Source organism: Lutra lutra, chromosome 14 (genome assembly GCF_902655055.1).
Source record: "Lutra lutra chromosome 14, mLutLut1.2, whole genome shotgun sequence".
In the NCBI taxonomy this organism is placed as follows: domain Eukaryota; kingdom Metazoa; phylum Chordata; class Mammalia; order Carnivora; family Mustelidae; genus Lutra; species Lutra lutra.
In genome coordinates, this window is record NC_062291.1 from 53979864 (window position 1) to 53996370 (window position 16507).

The 16507-nt window shown below is 40.0% G+C and overlaps 2 protein-coding genes across 12 annotated transcripts in view; one reads left to right on the forward strand and one right to left on the reverse strand.

The window, feature by feature from the left end:
• Positions 1-14350, reverse strand: part of CPEB3 (cytoplasmic polyadenylation element binding protein 3) — a 190696-nt gene extending 176346 nt beyond the window's left edge. For 6 of the 10 annotated variants that reach the window (XM_047701466.1, XM_047701465.1, XM_047701464.1 and 3 more), the window contains exons 1-2: positions 14148-14350; positions 4297-4405 (exon numbers count right to left, since the gene is read on the reverse strand). In XM_047701466.1, coding sequence (XP_047557422.1) covers positions 4297-4339 — 43 coding nt within the window. In that variant the 5' untranslated portion in view covers positions 4340-4405; positions 14148-14350. Of the gene's footprint in view, positions 1-4292; positions 4406-13417; positions 13504-14147 lie in introns of those variants that run through there. The other 4 variants (XM_047701462.1, XM_047701458.1, XM_047701460.1 and 1 more) reach the window with 4 other exon arrangements.
• Positions 14351-14384: 34 nt separating this feature from the next.
• The window catches only part of MARCHF5 (membrane associated ring-CH-type finger 5), a 57162-nt gene continuing 55039 nt past the window's right edge, over positions 14385-16507 (forward strand). The window contains exon 1 of one of the 2 annotated variants that reach the window (XM_047701468.1): positions 14385-14750. In XM_047701468.1, coding sequence (XP_047557424.1) covers positions 14716-14750 — 35 coding nt within the window. In that variant the 5' untranslated portion in view covers positions 14385-14715. The remainder of the gene's footprint in view (positions 14751-16507) is intronic. The other variant, XR_007122592.1, reaches the window with a different exon arrangement.

A 16507-nucleotide genomic window follows, 5' to 3' on the forward strand; every position in this document is an offset into this window, starting at 1 on the left:
GCCAGTATCTCCATCAGCTATGGGATGAGCACTTCAGCGAGAAGAGAGGATCCAGTTGAAGCATCATGGCAGCCACTACAGAGGGGTATTCAGGTATTCTCATAGAGTCAGTTTTACCGTTTAAGGTTCATCATGGTGCATGGTATTTTACCATGGGTATACAGCATTTTAATTAAAATACTCTAGTAAAGTTTAGTATATCAAATATACTAACTAGTAATGCTAATTAGTATTTTCACTAAAACACGAAGTTTTACTATATAACATAGTATCTTACTATGAGCATACTGCATTTTATTAAAAATAAACAGATTTCATGTTCAAATATTCAGGAACACACTTTTAAAAAAATACTGCTGGAAAAGTGACTCAAGTGCCATTTCAACTGTGCACCTTTATGCAGCTGATGATTAAACCTGAGCCATTTTTTACTCTTCCTTCTCTTCTCTCAAGTCATACAGCCCCTTCTGGTATAAGACTCTTCTATCCTCTTCTGTCATTGCCACAAATTCAGGTCTGCACCTTCATTTCCTCAAACCTAAAATGTCTCCTATATTCAATGTCACCCAAGTTTGGTTTTTCTTTTCTTTTTTTTTTTTTCTTTTTAATCTGTCAGAGAGAGAGAGAGAGAGAGCACAAGCAGGGAGTGCAGCAGGAGGAGGGAGCCTAATGTGGGACTCGATCCCAAGACCCTGGGATCATGACCTGGGCCAAAGGCAGACATTTAACCAAGGGAGCCACCCAGGCATCCCTCACCCAAGTTGTTACAGAGATTAGAGGAATGCACCACTGCATGCCTTGCATTAATTCCTCAAATAGTCATTGAAAGCCTGTATAAGCCTTTAGGGAAATAACTTTGGGCAAGAAGACACAATCCCTCCAACTCTTATAAACACTAATTTCCAGTGAGTGAGGTCTTAGTCAATATCATGATAAATAATTTTGTAGAAGTTGTGATAAAAATGCTTGAAGAAGTACCAGATGTATGAAACCATATGATGTCAGGATCTGGATTAAGAGGTCAGAATGTTTTCTAAAGTAAGCAAAATGAGCCTTAAAGAACAAAAAGATATAGTTCAAAGGAAGAATGTTCTATGCAAAGAGAATAGCATACTTCTGGCTACCGTAAGGCTCTGGAGAGGAGGTAGCACAGTGTGCCCAGAGAACTAAAGAAGAAAGCCGGTAGCGCATTCTGGAGCTTGTAAGTAAGGAAACGGGTAAGCAAGCAAGGGCATTATAAAGCCATTAGAAGTAGGATTTTATTTTGCTTTTTAAAAAAATCTTTTCATTTGGAGATAAGTTCAGAATTGCAAAATTATAAAAAAGAATCTCCTTGTACTTTTCAACCACATTCTCCAAATGTTAACAATTTAAATGACCAGTCAGGTCATCAAAATCAATTGATGCAATACTTATTACCTAATTTACAGACCTTATTTTACCAACTGCTCCACTAATATTCCTTTTAAGATTCCAATCCAGAATCACGCATTGCTTTCATTGTCATGTCTCCTTAGTTTCCTTTAATATGGGATAGTCCTCAGTGTTTATCTTTCATGGCCTTGACTCTTTTGAAAAGCACTGGCCAGTTATTAGGTAAAATGTACCTCAATTATGGTTTGTCTAATGTTTCCTCATGATCAAATTATATTTTTGGCAATAATACCACAAAAGTGATGTTGTGTCCTTCTCGGTGCATCATTTCAGAGTGAACATGATAGTGTCTGTCAGATTTCTTCACTGTAAAACTATTCACTTTTTACTTAACTATCTTTGGGAATTTTTTTTTTTTTTTTTTTTTGATAAGATTTACTTCTTCAAGAGAGAGAGTCAGGAGAGGGACAGAGGAAGAGAATCCTCAAGCAGACTCCCCACTGAGCTAAGAGCCTGTTGCAGGGCTTGATCTCACGATCCATGAGATCATGATCTGTGAGATCACAACCATGAGATCACAACAGGAGCTGAAATCAAGAGTCAGACATTTAACCAACTGAGCCATCCAAGCACCCCATTTTTGGGAAGATATTTTCTATTGAATATTCTGTTTCTCAACATACATTATCCAATAATTTTCACATCCATTAATGATTCTTGCATCAATTATTTCTGTGGTATTTGCAAATGGTGATCTGCTCTTTTCATCAACTCGTCTACATTAGCTGTAATGCTCCTCTAAGGAAGATTTTTTTCCTTCTCCCCTGATTTATTCATTTACTTTTTATCAGCAATAACTCATGGATTCATATTTTATTCCAGGAGTTGTAATTCATTACTATTATTATTTTGTTACTCAAAATGTCTCCTGTCTCATTGGAATCCCTTCAGGTTGACTGCCAGGTCTTTTTTTTGAGCCATCCCTACTTTCCGGCAGTGCAGATGTTCCAGCTCATGTACTTCTCCTGCCCCGATTTGGAATTAGCAAAGAGATAATTTCTCTAGAAAGAGCCTGATTTGAGATACCACTTGATATATTCACTGGGGTGTCATCATCTTAGGTTCTCTCAACAGAGCTAAAAAGCATATTTATGCATACATCTGTGTTTATATCTATAGAATCATGAGTTTGTATCAATGCCTCCAATTCCAATAAAATATTACAGGGTTCACTATAGCCTTAGAAGTATCCTTTATTTTTTTGAGAGACAGTGCATGCATGTGCACACCCACCCCCTGTGAGTGGCAGGGTGGGAGACAGGGAGAGAGATGGAGAATCTTGAGCAGACTCCACACTGAGTGCAGAGTCCAACATGAGGTTCCATCTCATGATCCTGAGATCCTGACCTGAGCTGAGACCAAAAACCAAGAGTCGTACATTTAACCCACTGAGCCAACCAGGCACCCCAGAAGGGTTTTAAAAAAATTTTTTTACTTCAATAAATATTTACTGAACACCTGCCATTGGCCAGCCTCTGTGCTAGATATTGAGGATATAGTATTGAACAAAACCAGTATGGTTTCTTGGTCCCTGTCCCTGCCCTTGCGAAGTTTAGATTCTGGAGGTACAGTTTATTAACTATTCCATTTTTCTCCAAAATGGCTAAATTTAAATTTATGCTTTTTACTGGCTCTTTCTCAACAGGATTTAAATGGGCCACAGAAGGATTTTAAGCAGATAACATAATCAGTTCTACATTTCTTTTTCTTTTTAGTTCTACATTTCTTAAAAGGTCAGTCTACTGGAGAATCAAAGGAAGAAAAGAGCAGACTGGAAAGCCAATTTTCAAATCAGTTGGGGAGGGGTGAAAGCAAATGTGGGGAGACCATTTTGAGGCTGTTAAGTAGTTCAAGGAAGAGATGACGGTCAACTGGACTGAGGTGAAGGCAAGAAGAAAGGAAACAACTGTATTTGAGAAATACTTAGGAGATAAATGGACCATCCTGGTGACTGACTGAAAGTTAGGAGGATGAGGTAAGGAAGAAAAATTACTCAAGGAAGACTCCTGGGTTTCTCAGAGTAGATACAAAAAGACTGGTTCACATTTCCATATATTATAAATACAACTACATGTCTCTTGCATGAAATTGTAAGCAACCTGATGACCAGAACAGTGTAACCATGTATGGTTCATATCTTTGTATCCCCAGTATCTCCTACAGTGTCTGGTACAAAGTTGGAGCTCCAGAAATGTTGAACAAATGACTGAATGGATGACCTTCCTCAGAATTACCAAGTTGAGATTTCAGCTGTAGAGAATCAAATTAGATAAAACACCCTCATAAAGGCTTCAAACTCCCTAAGTAGAGGAAAAGTACATATGCTGAATATCTATTCTCCCAGAGGGTATATCCTGGTTTATTAGTTTATTATGTATACTTTCTCTTGTATCATTAATTCAACCTACCCAAGACAGAAACTATAAAATAGAGGTAAGTGTTTGGCTGTAACAGTGAATTTCACTTTGCACCTAATAGATAGCCAAATACTATGCCTGTTAATTGCCTGTCCCTGGCAGGGGGTGGAGGTAAGAAAAGGCCTCTGTTTTCTCAACTCTCAAATGAGGCTATGGGGTTTAGGTGAGAAGTTTCCAGCCTCAAGCAGGCATTCTATAAAAGCTGACACTCTTTGTCTTCATGTATCTATATACTCCTTCAAGATACGATACACAAGACACAAAACCACTTCCCCAACTAGGAAGCCTGCCCAGACCACCAGTATGCAGCAATCTCTTTTTCCTTCTCTGAGCTCCTGGAATACTTATCTAATAAAATTCTTCAAAAATTAATCAAGGCTAGTCCTGTGATTGCTCTTGTAATAAATTGTTTTCTTTTTTACTTGTTATTTAACTACTCACATACTCATACACTGTTCTCCAGTGAAGTCAGATACGTCTTCATACATGAATGTGAAGTCAGCTATGCCACTTATCTGCTATGACTTCATCTTCCCAGTTTTCAGGGTTCTCATCTGTAAAACGGGAGACACAGATACCTCTCTGGTAAGGTTGTTGTTAGGATTTGAAGTCATGTGTGTAGAGGGTTCAGCGCATGCCACATATCTGGTATTCGACAAACAGATGCCAAGAAGCACCAGTGAGGGCAGTTGTCAGATCTGTTCCAAATTTCTATCCTGTCCCAGATATAGCACTTCACAGAGTACCTCACACATGGCTGCTGCTTGATATTTAGTTTATTTTTACTCCATGTTTTCCAAAAAAAATTTAAGGCAGCTAGATGTTCAACAAATATTTGCTAAATGATGACAGGCCATACTTTCCAGTCAGATGTTCTTTCTTCCTTTCAGCTCTTTCCATAATAAGCAAAACACCCCAATATTGTGACTTTTTAAACGTTTTTAATCATCCTTCACTTGCACCAAGGATTTCTTCTGTTACTTTTTAATCTAATAAATGAAAAAAATTTTAACTATAAAATACATGCTCATGGTGAAAATGAAAACATTATGAGGAAATCAAATGAAAAGTATGCTCTTCTCCCCATATTCAGTCTTACCATCCAGAGGTAATTTTTTTTTTTTTTTAAGATTTAACTTATTTATTCGACTGACAGAGGTCACAAGTAGGCAGAGAGGCAGGCAGAGAGAGAGGAGGGGGGAAGCAGGCTCCCTGCTCAGCAGAGAGCCCGATGCGGGGCTTGATCCCAGGACCCTGAGATCATGACCTGAGCTGAAGACAGAGGCTGGACCCACTGAGCCACCCAGGCACCCCTGGAGGTAATATTTTTTAAAAAACAATTTCCTATGTATCCTTCTACAAATCTTTGTACATCTACATCCTGAAGTTAAAATAAAATGAAATAAAACAATGGGATTATATATACATATATGTGTGTCTGTGTGTGTGTGTGTGTGTGTATTTACACACACACACATACTATCAGCTACCTGCCTTTTTCACTTCATATGTACTTAGTGTTTATTGGTTTTGGTGTTTGGCAACTATCCTACCTTCTTTAGTTATTAATTAAAGATTTGCCATGATTTAGTGTCTTATTAATATAGGTTCCAAAAGGGTCTTTTCATCTCTTTTACTGTACTCTATCCCCAGTACCTAAATGAAACCTGAAACATAAACATATAGTCAATAAATACTTGCTAATGAATGTACTTCCTTCTGAGGAACTGCCTTCATTCATTCAAGGTATACTGCCCACTCTTAGCTAAGTGACAGGAAAGATTGATTAGATGCCTCATCCTTAAATTTTGAACTGAGTAGAATAAAAACAATGCTGAATTCCATTGCTAAACCCATTTAAGCATGAGGAATGTCCCTGCTAACAATATTCTCTGGGGTGGCTGCTTCTTCATGGTTCTAGACTGGTTCTCCTGCCTTATGTCCAATTTTGTGAACTAACCCATATCTTCCCAATGAATTGCCCTTTGGTTGTTCAGCATTTCTCAACCTCAGCACTATTGATAAATTTTTTTAAGGCTTTCTTTTTTTAAGTAAGCTTTACACCCCATGTGGGGCTCAAACTCACAACCCTGAGATTAAGAGTCCTACATTCCACCAACCGAGCCAGTCAGGTGCCCCAGCACTACTGACATTTGAGCTACATAATTCTTTGTTCTGAGGGGCTGTTTTGTGCATTGCAGAATTTTTAGCAGCACTGCTGGTTTCTACCCACCAGATGCCAGTAGCTTTCCCTGCGTAACAATCAAAAAAGTCTCCAGACATTAACAAATGTCCCCTAAAGGGGTTGAATTAGCTAGTTGATTTCTATGGAACAACAACAACAAAAATCCTAACTGATGGCTACTATATTTTTGGCAACTTTTCCTTATGGCCTGTATAGAAATATCTCATTCATTTAAATAGCTCAGTTATATCATATTATATGGGTGTGTCATACATTATTAAAACAGTCTACTAATAATGGATTTCAAGATCTTCTCTGGTGTTATAATTTTTTCAAAGATTTTATTTTTAAGGAAACTGTACACCCAACATGGGCTTGCATTCACAACCCCAAGATCAAGATTCACTTGTTCCAACAACTGAACCAGCCAGGTGCCTTACCTGGTATTATTTTAAATAGCAGCTTTATAGAAATATAATTCAAAACACCATATAATTCATCCATTGAAAGTCTACAATTCAATGGCTCTTAGTACACTCAGAGTTGCAATCCTCACTGTAATCAATTTTAGAACAATTTCATCTCCTCAAAAAGAAACTTCTGCACACCTTAATTGTCACCACCTCCAAAGCCCTGTCTGCCACAGCCCTAGGCAACCATTAATCTATTTTCTATCTCTGCACACTTACCTATTTTTTTTCAAAGATTTTATTTATTTATTTGACAGACAGAGATCACAAGTAGGCAGAGAGGCAGGCAGAGAGAGAGAGAGAGAGAGGAGGAAGCAGGCTCCCTGCTGAGCAGAGAGCCTGATGCGGGGCTCCATCCCAGGACCCTAGGATCATGACCCGAGCCGAAGGCAGAGGCTTTAACCCACCGAGCCACCCAGGTGCCCCACACTTACCTATTCTTAATATTTCAAGAAATGGAATCCTAGAACATGTGCTCTTTGGAATTATTTCACTTAAGTGCAATTCTTTCAAGGTTCATCCATGTTGTAGCATATATCAGTACTTCATTCTTTTTTGTTGTTGAACAATATTCCATTGCATGGACATACCACATTTCATCTCTCCATTCATCATTTGATGGACATTGGGTTGCTCCACTTTTTGTCTATTATGAATAATGCTTCTATGACTATTCATCTACAGTTTTTATGTAGATATGTTTTCATTTCTCTTGGGTATAGACCTGGAGGTAGAACTGCTAGGTCATTTGGAAACTTTATGTTTTACCTTCTGAGGAGCTACCTGTTTTCCAAAGTGGCCGCACCATTTTATCTTCCCAACAGCAGTGTACTAGAGTTCCAATTTCTTCACATTCTTACTAACATTTGTCCTTTTTTGATTTGCATCTCCTTGATAGTTAATGTTGGTGAGTATCTCTTCATGTACTTACTGGCCATTTGTGTATCATTGGAGAAATGTCTATTCAGATCCTTTGCCCATTTCTTAACTGGGTTAATTGCCTTCCTACTACAGAGTTGTAATAAATCTTCATATATTCTAGATACAAATCCCCTTTCAGACACATGATTTCCAAAAATTTTTTCCCACTCTGTGGGATGTCCTTTCACTTTCTCAACAGTATCCTTTACAGCACAAAAATTTAAATTTTTTGGCAATCTTTCAGGTAAAAGTAGTGTGCCATGAGCAGCCAGTTGTTTGCACCTAAATCATGTGTGTGTGTTTCTCTGAGACAACTGTCATATTTGGATGCAAATGTGTACACGTTTCCCATTTCACCACACTAAGCATTAAAAATGTGTGTATGTAAGGGTCAAGATTTAATGAAGTATTTTTTTACTGCTTACTCAAGAACAATCTTTCTTTCTTTCTTTCCTTCTTTCTTTCTTTTTTTTTTTTTTTTTGGGAGAGAAAGAGCACAGCATGTTCAAGGGGTGGAGAGGGGCAGAGAAAGTAAGCATGCTCCATACCCAGCGTGGAGCCCAACATGGGGCTTGATCTCACAATCCTGAGATCATGACCTGAGCCAAAAATCAAGAGTTGGATGCTTAACAACTGAGCCACCCAGGCACCCAAATCAAGAACATTCTTAGTGAACCTCTGCTTTGCTTTTACTGCATATGCATGGTGGTGAAAAGTATACAACATTAGTACAGTTTAGTGCCAATGCCTTTAACAGTGCAAAGGTACTAGAAGTTTCATCCATCATTGCTTGTGCCATCAATGTAAATGCCAATGTAGTGAAAAGGGCAAATAAGTTTTAGTTTTGTGAAAATAATCTTGACCTGACATACTCCTGGAAATGTTCTCAAGGAGCCCTAGGGGTCTGCTAGACCACATTCTGAGAACGGCTACTCTATGATATTCATGTTTATTTGAAAAGGAAAAAAAATTCCTTATATGTACATTTTCTAATAAACTGATGCTCCAGGAACAAGATACAAGAGGAAATAATGTGACATGTTGTCTTCTGATTTTTGCCTACCTTTGACATACCATTGCATATCCAGGGACACGTAACCCAGAGAAAGGAATTTAAGCAAGGATAATGAAACATAATGGGTCTTCTACCATATTTATGAGGAGGAGGAGAAGGCAAGTTACTGGATAATGATAATATATAAAATTGTTAATGTATTTTTAAAAGATTTTACTTATTTGACAGAGAGAGACACAGCGAGAGAGGCAACACAAGCAGGAGTGTGAGAGAGGGAGAAGCAGGCTTCCCGCCAAGCAGGGAGCCCCATGCAGGGCTCTCCCCCAGCATATGACCTGAGCCGAAGGCAGCCCCTTAACAACTGAGCTACCCAGGAACCCCCCCACCTTTTTTTTTTAAGTATGTAAAATTACTTACCCTCTGTAAATATCTACTGCATTAGAGTGGATATAAGCTGTTAGGTCTATTCTCTAAGTAGCAAATAAAGACAGACAGGTCTTATACTGTCCTCTATAAGGTCAATGAAGCCTCTGTCTAGAATTAAGCAAAGTCAATTCAAAGTAATCCTACAGATCCTAAGCCAGTAAAATGTACTCTGGAGACCAAACTCTCCCCATAAAAGTTCTTTAGAGATGAGGAGCCTATCTACTTAAGAACTACTTAGCCTATCTAAGGATCTTCAAGCATTAATAGCTGTGTTTAAGCAAACTTGAAAATAGTTACAGATCATGGCCAAATTACTGAGATCTAACTTATCTTTATTTCTAATCCATCTTGCATACCACTTCAGAGTTAACCCCTCTAAATCACTCTCACCTTTATTCAAGAACTTTGAGTAATAATTAGAAGCTAACACTAATGGAGCTCTAAACCATGTGTCCAGGACTATACTGAACAATTTAAATGAATTTTCTAATTTAATCCTCCCAGTAATCCAATGAGGTAAACTCTATAGTTCTTTCCCTGAAGATGAGGAAACTTGGCTTAAATTGATTCAATAACCTGCCCAAAGTTGCTGAGCTTCTGAGTGGCAATACTAAGACTCAAACCCAAGCTCTTGACTACCGTGGTATTTCTGCAGAGATACAACTGGTCTAATAATCACTTAGGGAACTTGTTTAAAAAAAAAAAAAAAAAAAAAAAAACAAACAGCTAATTGGGTACAATGACAAGGCACACACATCAGAATTTCCAGGGTGAGTCTCTGACTCACACCAGGTTTAGGAACCACAAGTTAACTTCCCATTTCCTAGAGAATGGAGTGTATTTCCTATGTCTAAACTACTTCTCACAGCAGGATTCTAGGATAAGGGCAAAATTCCTTAAATTGGCCTACAAAGTTCTTCATTGTCTGTCACTTGATTGACCTTTTTTGGTCCAGTCTTGCTGCAAGTTCCCTTTTTGTTTCAGTCTCCCCTATTCATCACAGGGCTTTCCTTCATAGGATATTTGCACATGCTATTCTTCGGTCTAGAATGCTCATTCCTGCTCCCCTTGCCTAGTTAACTCTTGCTCTTCTTCAGGCTTCAGCATAATGGACACTTCCTGAGAGAAACTTTCCTGACTTCCCTCTCTAGGTCGAATCCCTAGTTATAATCTCTCATAACACTATGGACTACATTTACAAATTTAAAAAAATTTATGTGATAATCTCTCATTATAAACTATAAAAAGGTAGGTAATATACTTGTTTTTGCTCATTATTGTTAGCTTAGTGCCTGTTGCATAAATACTGCCTGTTCAATAAATATTTGTTGAAGGAATAGATTCAAGGCCTTTTAAACTATTCCTTATTTAACCAACCAAATGTATTTTTCACTCTTACTCAACAAAGACCTATAGTTCTAGTAACAGGTTAACTCTTCTCTGTACATCTTTTCATCCTTATCCTGACCCAAGATCTTTCTCCACGTCCTCACCTATATACACTTACAATTCACCTATTCACTTAAAATTCCTCCTACCTCCTATATTTCCTTTGTTTCACAAAGTTCTCTTTAATACATCAGCCCCTAACAAATGCCTCTAAACTTCTAAATCACTTTGTATTTCCATGCCATTCATTTGGTACTTCATATGCTGTATTATGTAATATTTCATATGTAATTACCTTGTTTTATTTTTTTGACGATTTATTTATCTTTTAGAGTGCATGAGCCCAGAAGGAGGGGGAGGGGCAGTGGAAGAGGAAGAGAGAAAATCCTCAGGCAGACTCCCCACTGAGTATAAAACCTGATGTGGGGCTTGATCCCACAAATCTGAGATCATGACCTGAGCTACAATCAAGAGCGGGACACCTAACCAACTGAACCACCCAGGTACCCCTGTTATTTATTTATTTATTTATTTTTAATATAACCACTGTTAGGGAGTTTGTATGTTCTTAAACAGTAGTTTAATTTGCTACTGGATTTACCCAGGCATGTCATAAGTCCGCTGTAAACATTTGTGGAATCAATTAATGAAGAACTTTCTGCAACCTGGAATGTGTCAGCCTGCAGTTATCAACAAGTTTAGCAAACGACAATTCTCTTCGTAGGGCACCTGTTCATTTTATACTATGAAATACTTCTAGGGGTCGTTTTGGCAGACAGTTCAAAACAAGCATGATGGAAGAATATTAAAGTAAGATACTATTTTAAATTTCCTGACATATTAGAGTGGTTCTGTACTCAGGGATTTCTAAATCCATTATGAAATTATTAATATATTTCACAAATCTCCAGGATTCCATAACTCTCTTGGCCGAATGAATATCATTCATGACAAACCTTTAACCCTATGTAAAATGCAGTACATTTCAAGTTATTTCCCCCTTTGGTAAGACTAAGATCTAAGTAATTAGGACTTTGTTTTTTGAAGATCAGAAAGTAAATTATAATTCCAATTATCTGATTTATTATAATTCCAATTATCTTATTTATTTGAGAGAGAGTACATGTGCAGGGGAGAGGGGCAGAGGGAAAGGGGAGAGAGTCACAAGCCAAGCTGACTCCATGCTGAGCTCCAAGCCTGATATAGGAGTTGATCTCAAAACCCTGAGATCACCACCTGAGTCTAAACCAAGAGCTGGATGCTCAATCAGCTGGACCACACACCGCCCTATGTCTTATTTTTATTTTTATTATTTTTTTAAAAAGGTTTTATTTATTTATTTGACAAAAAAAGAGAGCACAAGCAGGAGGAACAGCAGAGGGAGAGGGAGAAGCAGGCTCCCAATGAGCAGGGAGACCGATGCAGGTGCTCAATTCGAGGACCCTGGGATCATGACCTGAGGTGAAGGCAGTAGCTTAATGGAATGAGCCACCCAGGTGCCCCCTGAGTTTTATTTTTAAATGCAAGAGCTGAGGACAATAGTCGACAGATAATATTAAAATTCAGGCTATATGTGTCACCCATTTTAAATGCAAGGATTTAATTTATTTCATGAGTTTTATCAGTCATGATTTTTGCCCATACTAATTAAAATATTTAAAAATTAGTTTGATAATAGAGAATTATGAGTTATATATCCATTTCTCTTTGGATGTCCTTATGAACATTTTATATGGAGCTAATTAATTACTCTTTTACCAGCTTTATTGAGATATAATTTGCATACCATAAAATTCACCCATACTAAGTGTACAATTCAATTTTTTTAGTATATTTAAAGAGCTGTGCCACCACTAGAATCTAATTTGGTTTTACACTATTTTTTTAATTGCGATATAATGCACAACATTGTATAACTATTACCGCTCTAATTCTGGAACATTTTCTTCACCCCGAAAAAAAACCTTGTACTCATTAGCAATCTCTCCCCTTATCTCTCTTACCCCTCCACCCCTAGGCAATTACTAATCTACTTTGTTCCTATGAATTTTTTCTTAATATTTAATATAAATGGAATCATACAACAAATATGTGGTTTTTACGACTGGCTTCTCTCACTTAGCATATTTTCAAGACTTACCAATGTTGCTGCATGTATCAGAACTTCATTCCCTGTTATCTAATAATATTCTATTGTATAGATGTACCACATCTGATTTACCCTTTCATTAGTTGATGGATATTTAGGTTGTTTCCACATTTGTGCTATTAGGGATAATGCTGTTATGAACATTTGTATACAAGTTTTGTCTAGGCATATTTTATTTCTCTTGGGTAAAAAACAAGAAGTGGAATTGCGAGATCAGGTGCTAATCACTGTTATGATGAATATTTTTTTTCTATTTCAAAAGATTTTTGACAAAGCCTGGAAACAGACTTTTCATGAAAATCTAATATAAAATCCTTTTTTTTTAAAATAAGGTTATCTGTACACAGCTTCTCTATCAACAAAACTGCATATTACTTTCCAATTTGGGGTTCAAACAGGAATTATAAAATGAGGTGAGAACTTTTAGTATAAATCATAAAACTAGATGAAGTGTGCACTGGCCTACTTAATCAATATGCTGGGATCAAATTATATTTTTTGAGCAGGATGTATATATTCATCTCCTTAGTGGACAACTACTTAAGAGATAAATACACAGTAAGGGAAGGCTTACCCAGTAGGAGGGGCAATAAATAGGAATTTAAAATATCAAACACCCTGAGTAAACTAAATTCTTATTTCCCTCCACTAGCGGGGGCCTGTTTTACATTTCGTGAGAAAAAAGGTGAATCGTTCCTTATAATTAGTCATGTAAATTCCCAAAGCCTTTCATAAAAGCATCTTGCAGAAATTGGAGCCCAAATAAACTTCTGTTCACATGTTTTCTTTGTTTTTGTTTTGTTTTGTTTTGTTTTTTGTTTTCTGGCATTGTACACTCTAGTTCAAATATATTCAGGAAGCAAACTTTAAACAGAGAATTAGGAACTGATTGTAAAAGTCCACATTAAAAAAAGAGCAAAAAGACACATTTTAATTTTAATTTTAAACAAAAATCAAACACCTTGCAGCAGAAATGAGGCATAATCAAGGGAAAACTACCAGACGTCCTACCAATTACAGCACTGGAGAGTGCCACAGGTCGTCCAAAAGACGCATTCGTTTTAGCCAACAGCTCTTTCCTCCCGCCAAAGCTGTCCCTAGAGCGTCAAAGAATAACCCAAAGAGTGACCGATGATTTTTCCCTTTTGATTCCCCTCCACCCCCCTCCTCCACACACATCCACCTGCTTGGAGGTGTCAAAGCGACTGGAAATGGTTAACAGGGACCAGCAGCAGAGAGAGAAACAAACACCCCTGACAACCCACAGCTGAGTAAGCAAGAGCTGTTTATTCACGAACATGTTCCATTTGGAGACTGTCGACGAGCCCTTGAAAGACCAGGCACATTTTAGAAGGCTCCTACAGAGGGAGAGAATAATCTTTTCTCCCCCGCCACTCCCCCAAAACACACACTCAGAAGCTCCGGTGGGAACCATCTGGTCTAAGGCAGCCTCCCCGACCCTCCCCGACCCTGTAGGAATAACCTCCCGCACCAGTGCATCCGACCCCTTGCGCGGGTTGTGTAACTCCCCAAAATGAGCTCAGACGCGGCAGAGGCTGGCCCCAGCTCGAGGGCTTCTGAAGGCGCTTCTGCCACCTCCACCCCCGCCACGGCCCGCCCCGACGCCACGACCGGGGCTGGGGACCCTGATGAGAAATGGCCCTTCAGCTCCTTTCCCTCACCTGGCTCGGTCCCACCTGAGGGCAAAAACTGAGAAAAGAAACAGGCAGGAAGGGCTGACCTTGTTGCTACTGACAGTGGAGCGGCACATCCTGCAGCTTCCTGGAAAGCGGCCCGAAGGACATATTTCCCCCTGGAGGAAGGAAACGGGAGGGCGCCGGCCGGGCGGCGGCGGGCGCGGCGGCGGTGGTCAGGGCGGGCTGTGCAGCCTCTAGCGGGGACTGTCCGAGGACTACATCTCCCAGGCTGCTCTGGGCCGCCTTGCGTCGTGACCCCGGCGCGCACGGAGGCGGTGACTCTTACCTCACAGAGGTAGCTCCTCCGGCGGCAGCAACTCGGCGCCCGCGGTCCATGGACCGGAACCCCGGGCCGACGGGCAGGAACCCGGGCCGCTTTCGCCGCCTCCCCTCCCCAGACTCCTCCTCCTCGCTCTCCACCGCCTCCTCCGGACGCCCGCAGGACGCGCACCGCCGCCTCCGGGCTCGCGGAGCCACCCCAGGAGGCTGGGCGGCGGGTTCGCGGCTGTCGGAGGACTGAGGCCTACTCCGCCGCCTCTCAGTGCTATTGTCCCTGGGCCGGGCCCTGACCAGGTCCACTGGGGAGGGCCGAGTGCGCCGGCTCCGCGGAAGATGCCGGACCAAGCTCTACAGCAGATGCTGGACAGGTACGGTCAGCTTTGGAGAAGAACGTGAGCCGCGGGTTCTCGCTCTTACTTTGGCCCTGCCCGAGCCCGGCCTCGAGCCCCTCCGTAAGCGGAGCCCGGCGTGCCGGGAGGAGTTCCACGCCTGGGGGGCGGTGTGAGGGGCGGAAAGTTTGGAGTTGGTGCTGGGGTAGGATAGAGCGGGTGGCACGGGTGCTTCGACTTAAAGCGAAACTTAGGGAGTGGCGACTAGTTTTGTTGGAACGCTCTTTTGAAGTGAGAGGGGCTTGGGTTAGTCCACAGAATTAGTTTCTTTTTCGGTTTCCTACACTCCTCCCCTCCCCCAAAACTATGTTGTAACGTGTTTGTCAGCGCTGTCACTGGCAAGAACAACCGGACTATCTTTTAGGGGAGTGATCCCCTGCAGTTTTAAGACTCTTTCCAAAAACCAAGGGTAAGCATTCTTTTGGGAAGCCCGAGAGTCTGATTTCATTCCTCCTTACCCCCTCCCGTCCCATCCCCACCCCCAAACTGTAAGGTCAAACCTATTCACAAGGGAGCTTTAACGGTCAGACTAGAGTAGAGGTTATGGAAAACAGCCACATGAGTCCAACGCTGAACAGTTACCATATTTTATGATTCATTGAGTTCACTGAAAAAGTTTTGCCTTATACCGAGGCTAGTGGCCCATTTCTGGGGGGCTCCTGTCTGTGAAGCTCTTGTTGTGAAGTCGGTTGCACCGCCCTCTGCTGTTCAGATTCTAGTTCATGGGTTCTACCATGAGTTTTGGACACTCAGTCTACATTTCTCCCTAGCCAGGTCTTAAATTCCTGGCATAGCCAGTGCTACAGGCTAATGCGTGATGTTTGTGGTTACTGAAATTGTCGACAGACCACTTGCCACCTTGTTAAGCATACATTTCTTTATGTTGAGTAAAGATCCAACTGTAAGAAGTTAAATGAAAGGCTTCCCTTAACTGAGATTATACCCAGATAAAAGCTGTTTGGGTCAGCCACACCCAGAACACCACCCAAGAGTACATCTCCTCCTAGAGTGACAGACGTTTCCTCTGGAGCTTAGAATTTTGAGACACCCATGTTGATAAAAATCATGTTACTTACTTTATTCAGTTGGGATGACCCAGTCATTAATCCAGCCCTTGTTTGAGGTCAGCATTCAGGTCAGGTTATTGACTACCCCCTTTTTAATGTAAGTAACTCATAAGCTCCTAGAAGATAGAAACTTCCTCATTATTTATCTTAAATCCTAGAACAGAGCCTGGTACTGAATAGATCATCAGTAAGTATTTGATGAACAAATGTATGACTTTTTTTGTCATTTTCCCCAGTTGTCTAGGGGTCTGATAAGTTAGTAGGTTTTTCCTTCATTATAATTTAGCATACTGGCAAATTGCAAAGGACTAGGAATGCCTAAAGGAGACCTCCTCATTCCACTGCCATTTCCAATCAAATGAGACCCTATTCTGTTGCAGGATATATTGTAATTAGATTTTTTATTTTCCTTTGAGTGTCTGCTGCTTTCAGTTTTACATAGATGACTTTTGGAAGGGTTTTTGTGTCTAAAAGATGACCTGGCTTTCCTATGTTATTTGGAGATTTCCATAAAAATAAAAAGCCAAGGATTTCTGAGGCACTTAACAACTTCTCAGTAGAACCTTGGAAATTCTGTGTTTACTAAACTGATGGCTATAATATTGAGTAACCCTCATCTTTTGTACCTTTTTGACATATCTCAACATAGATTCTTAAGATTACATTCAA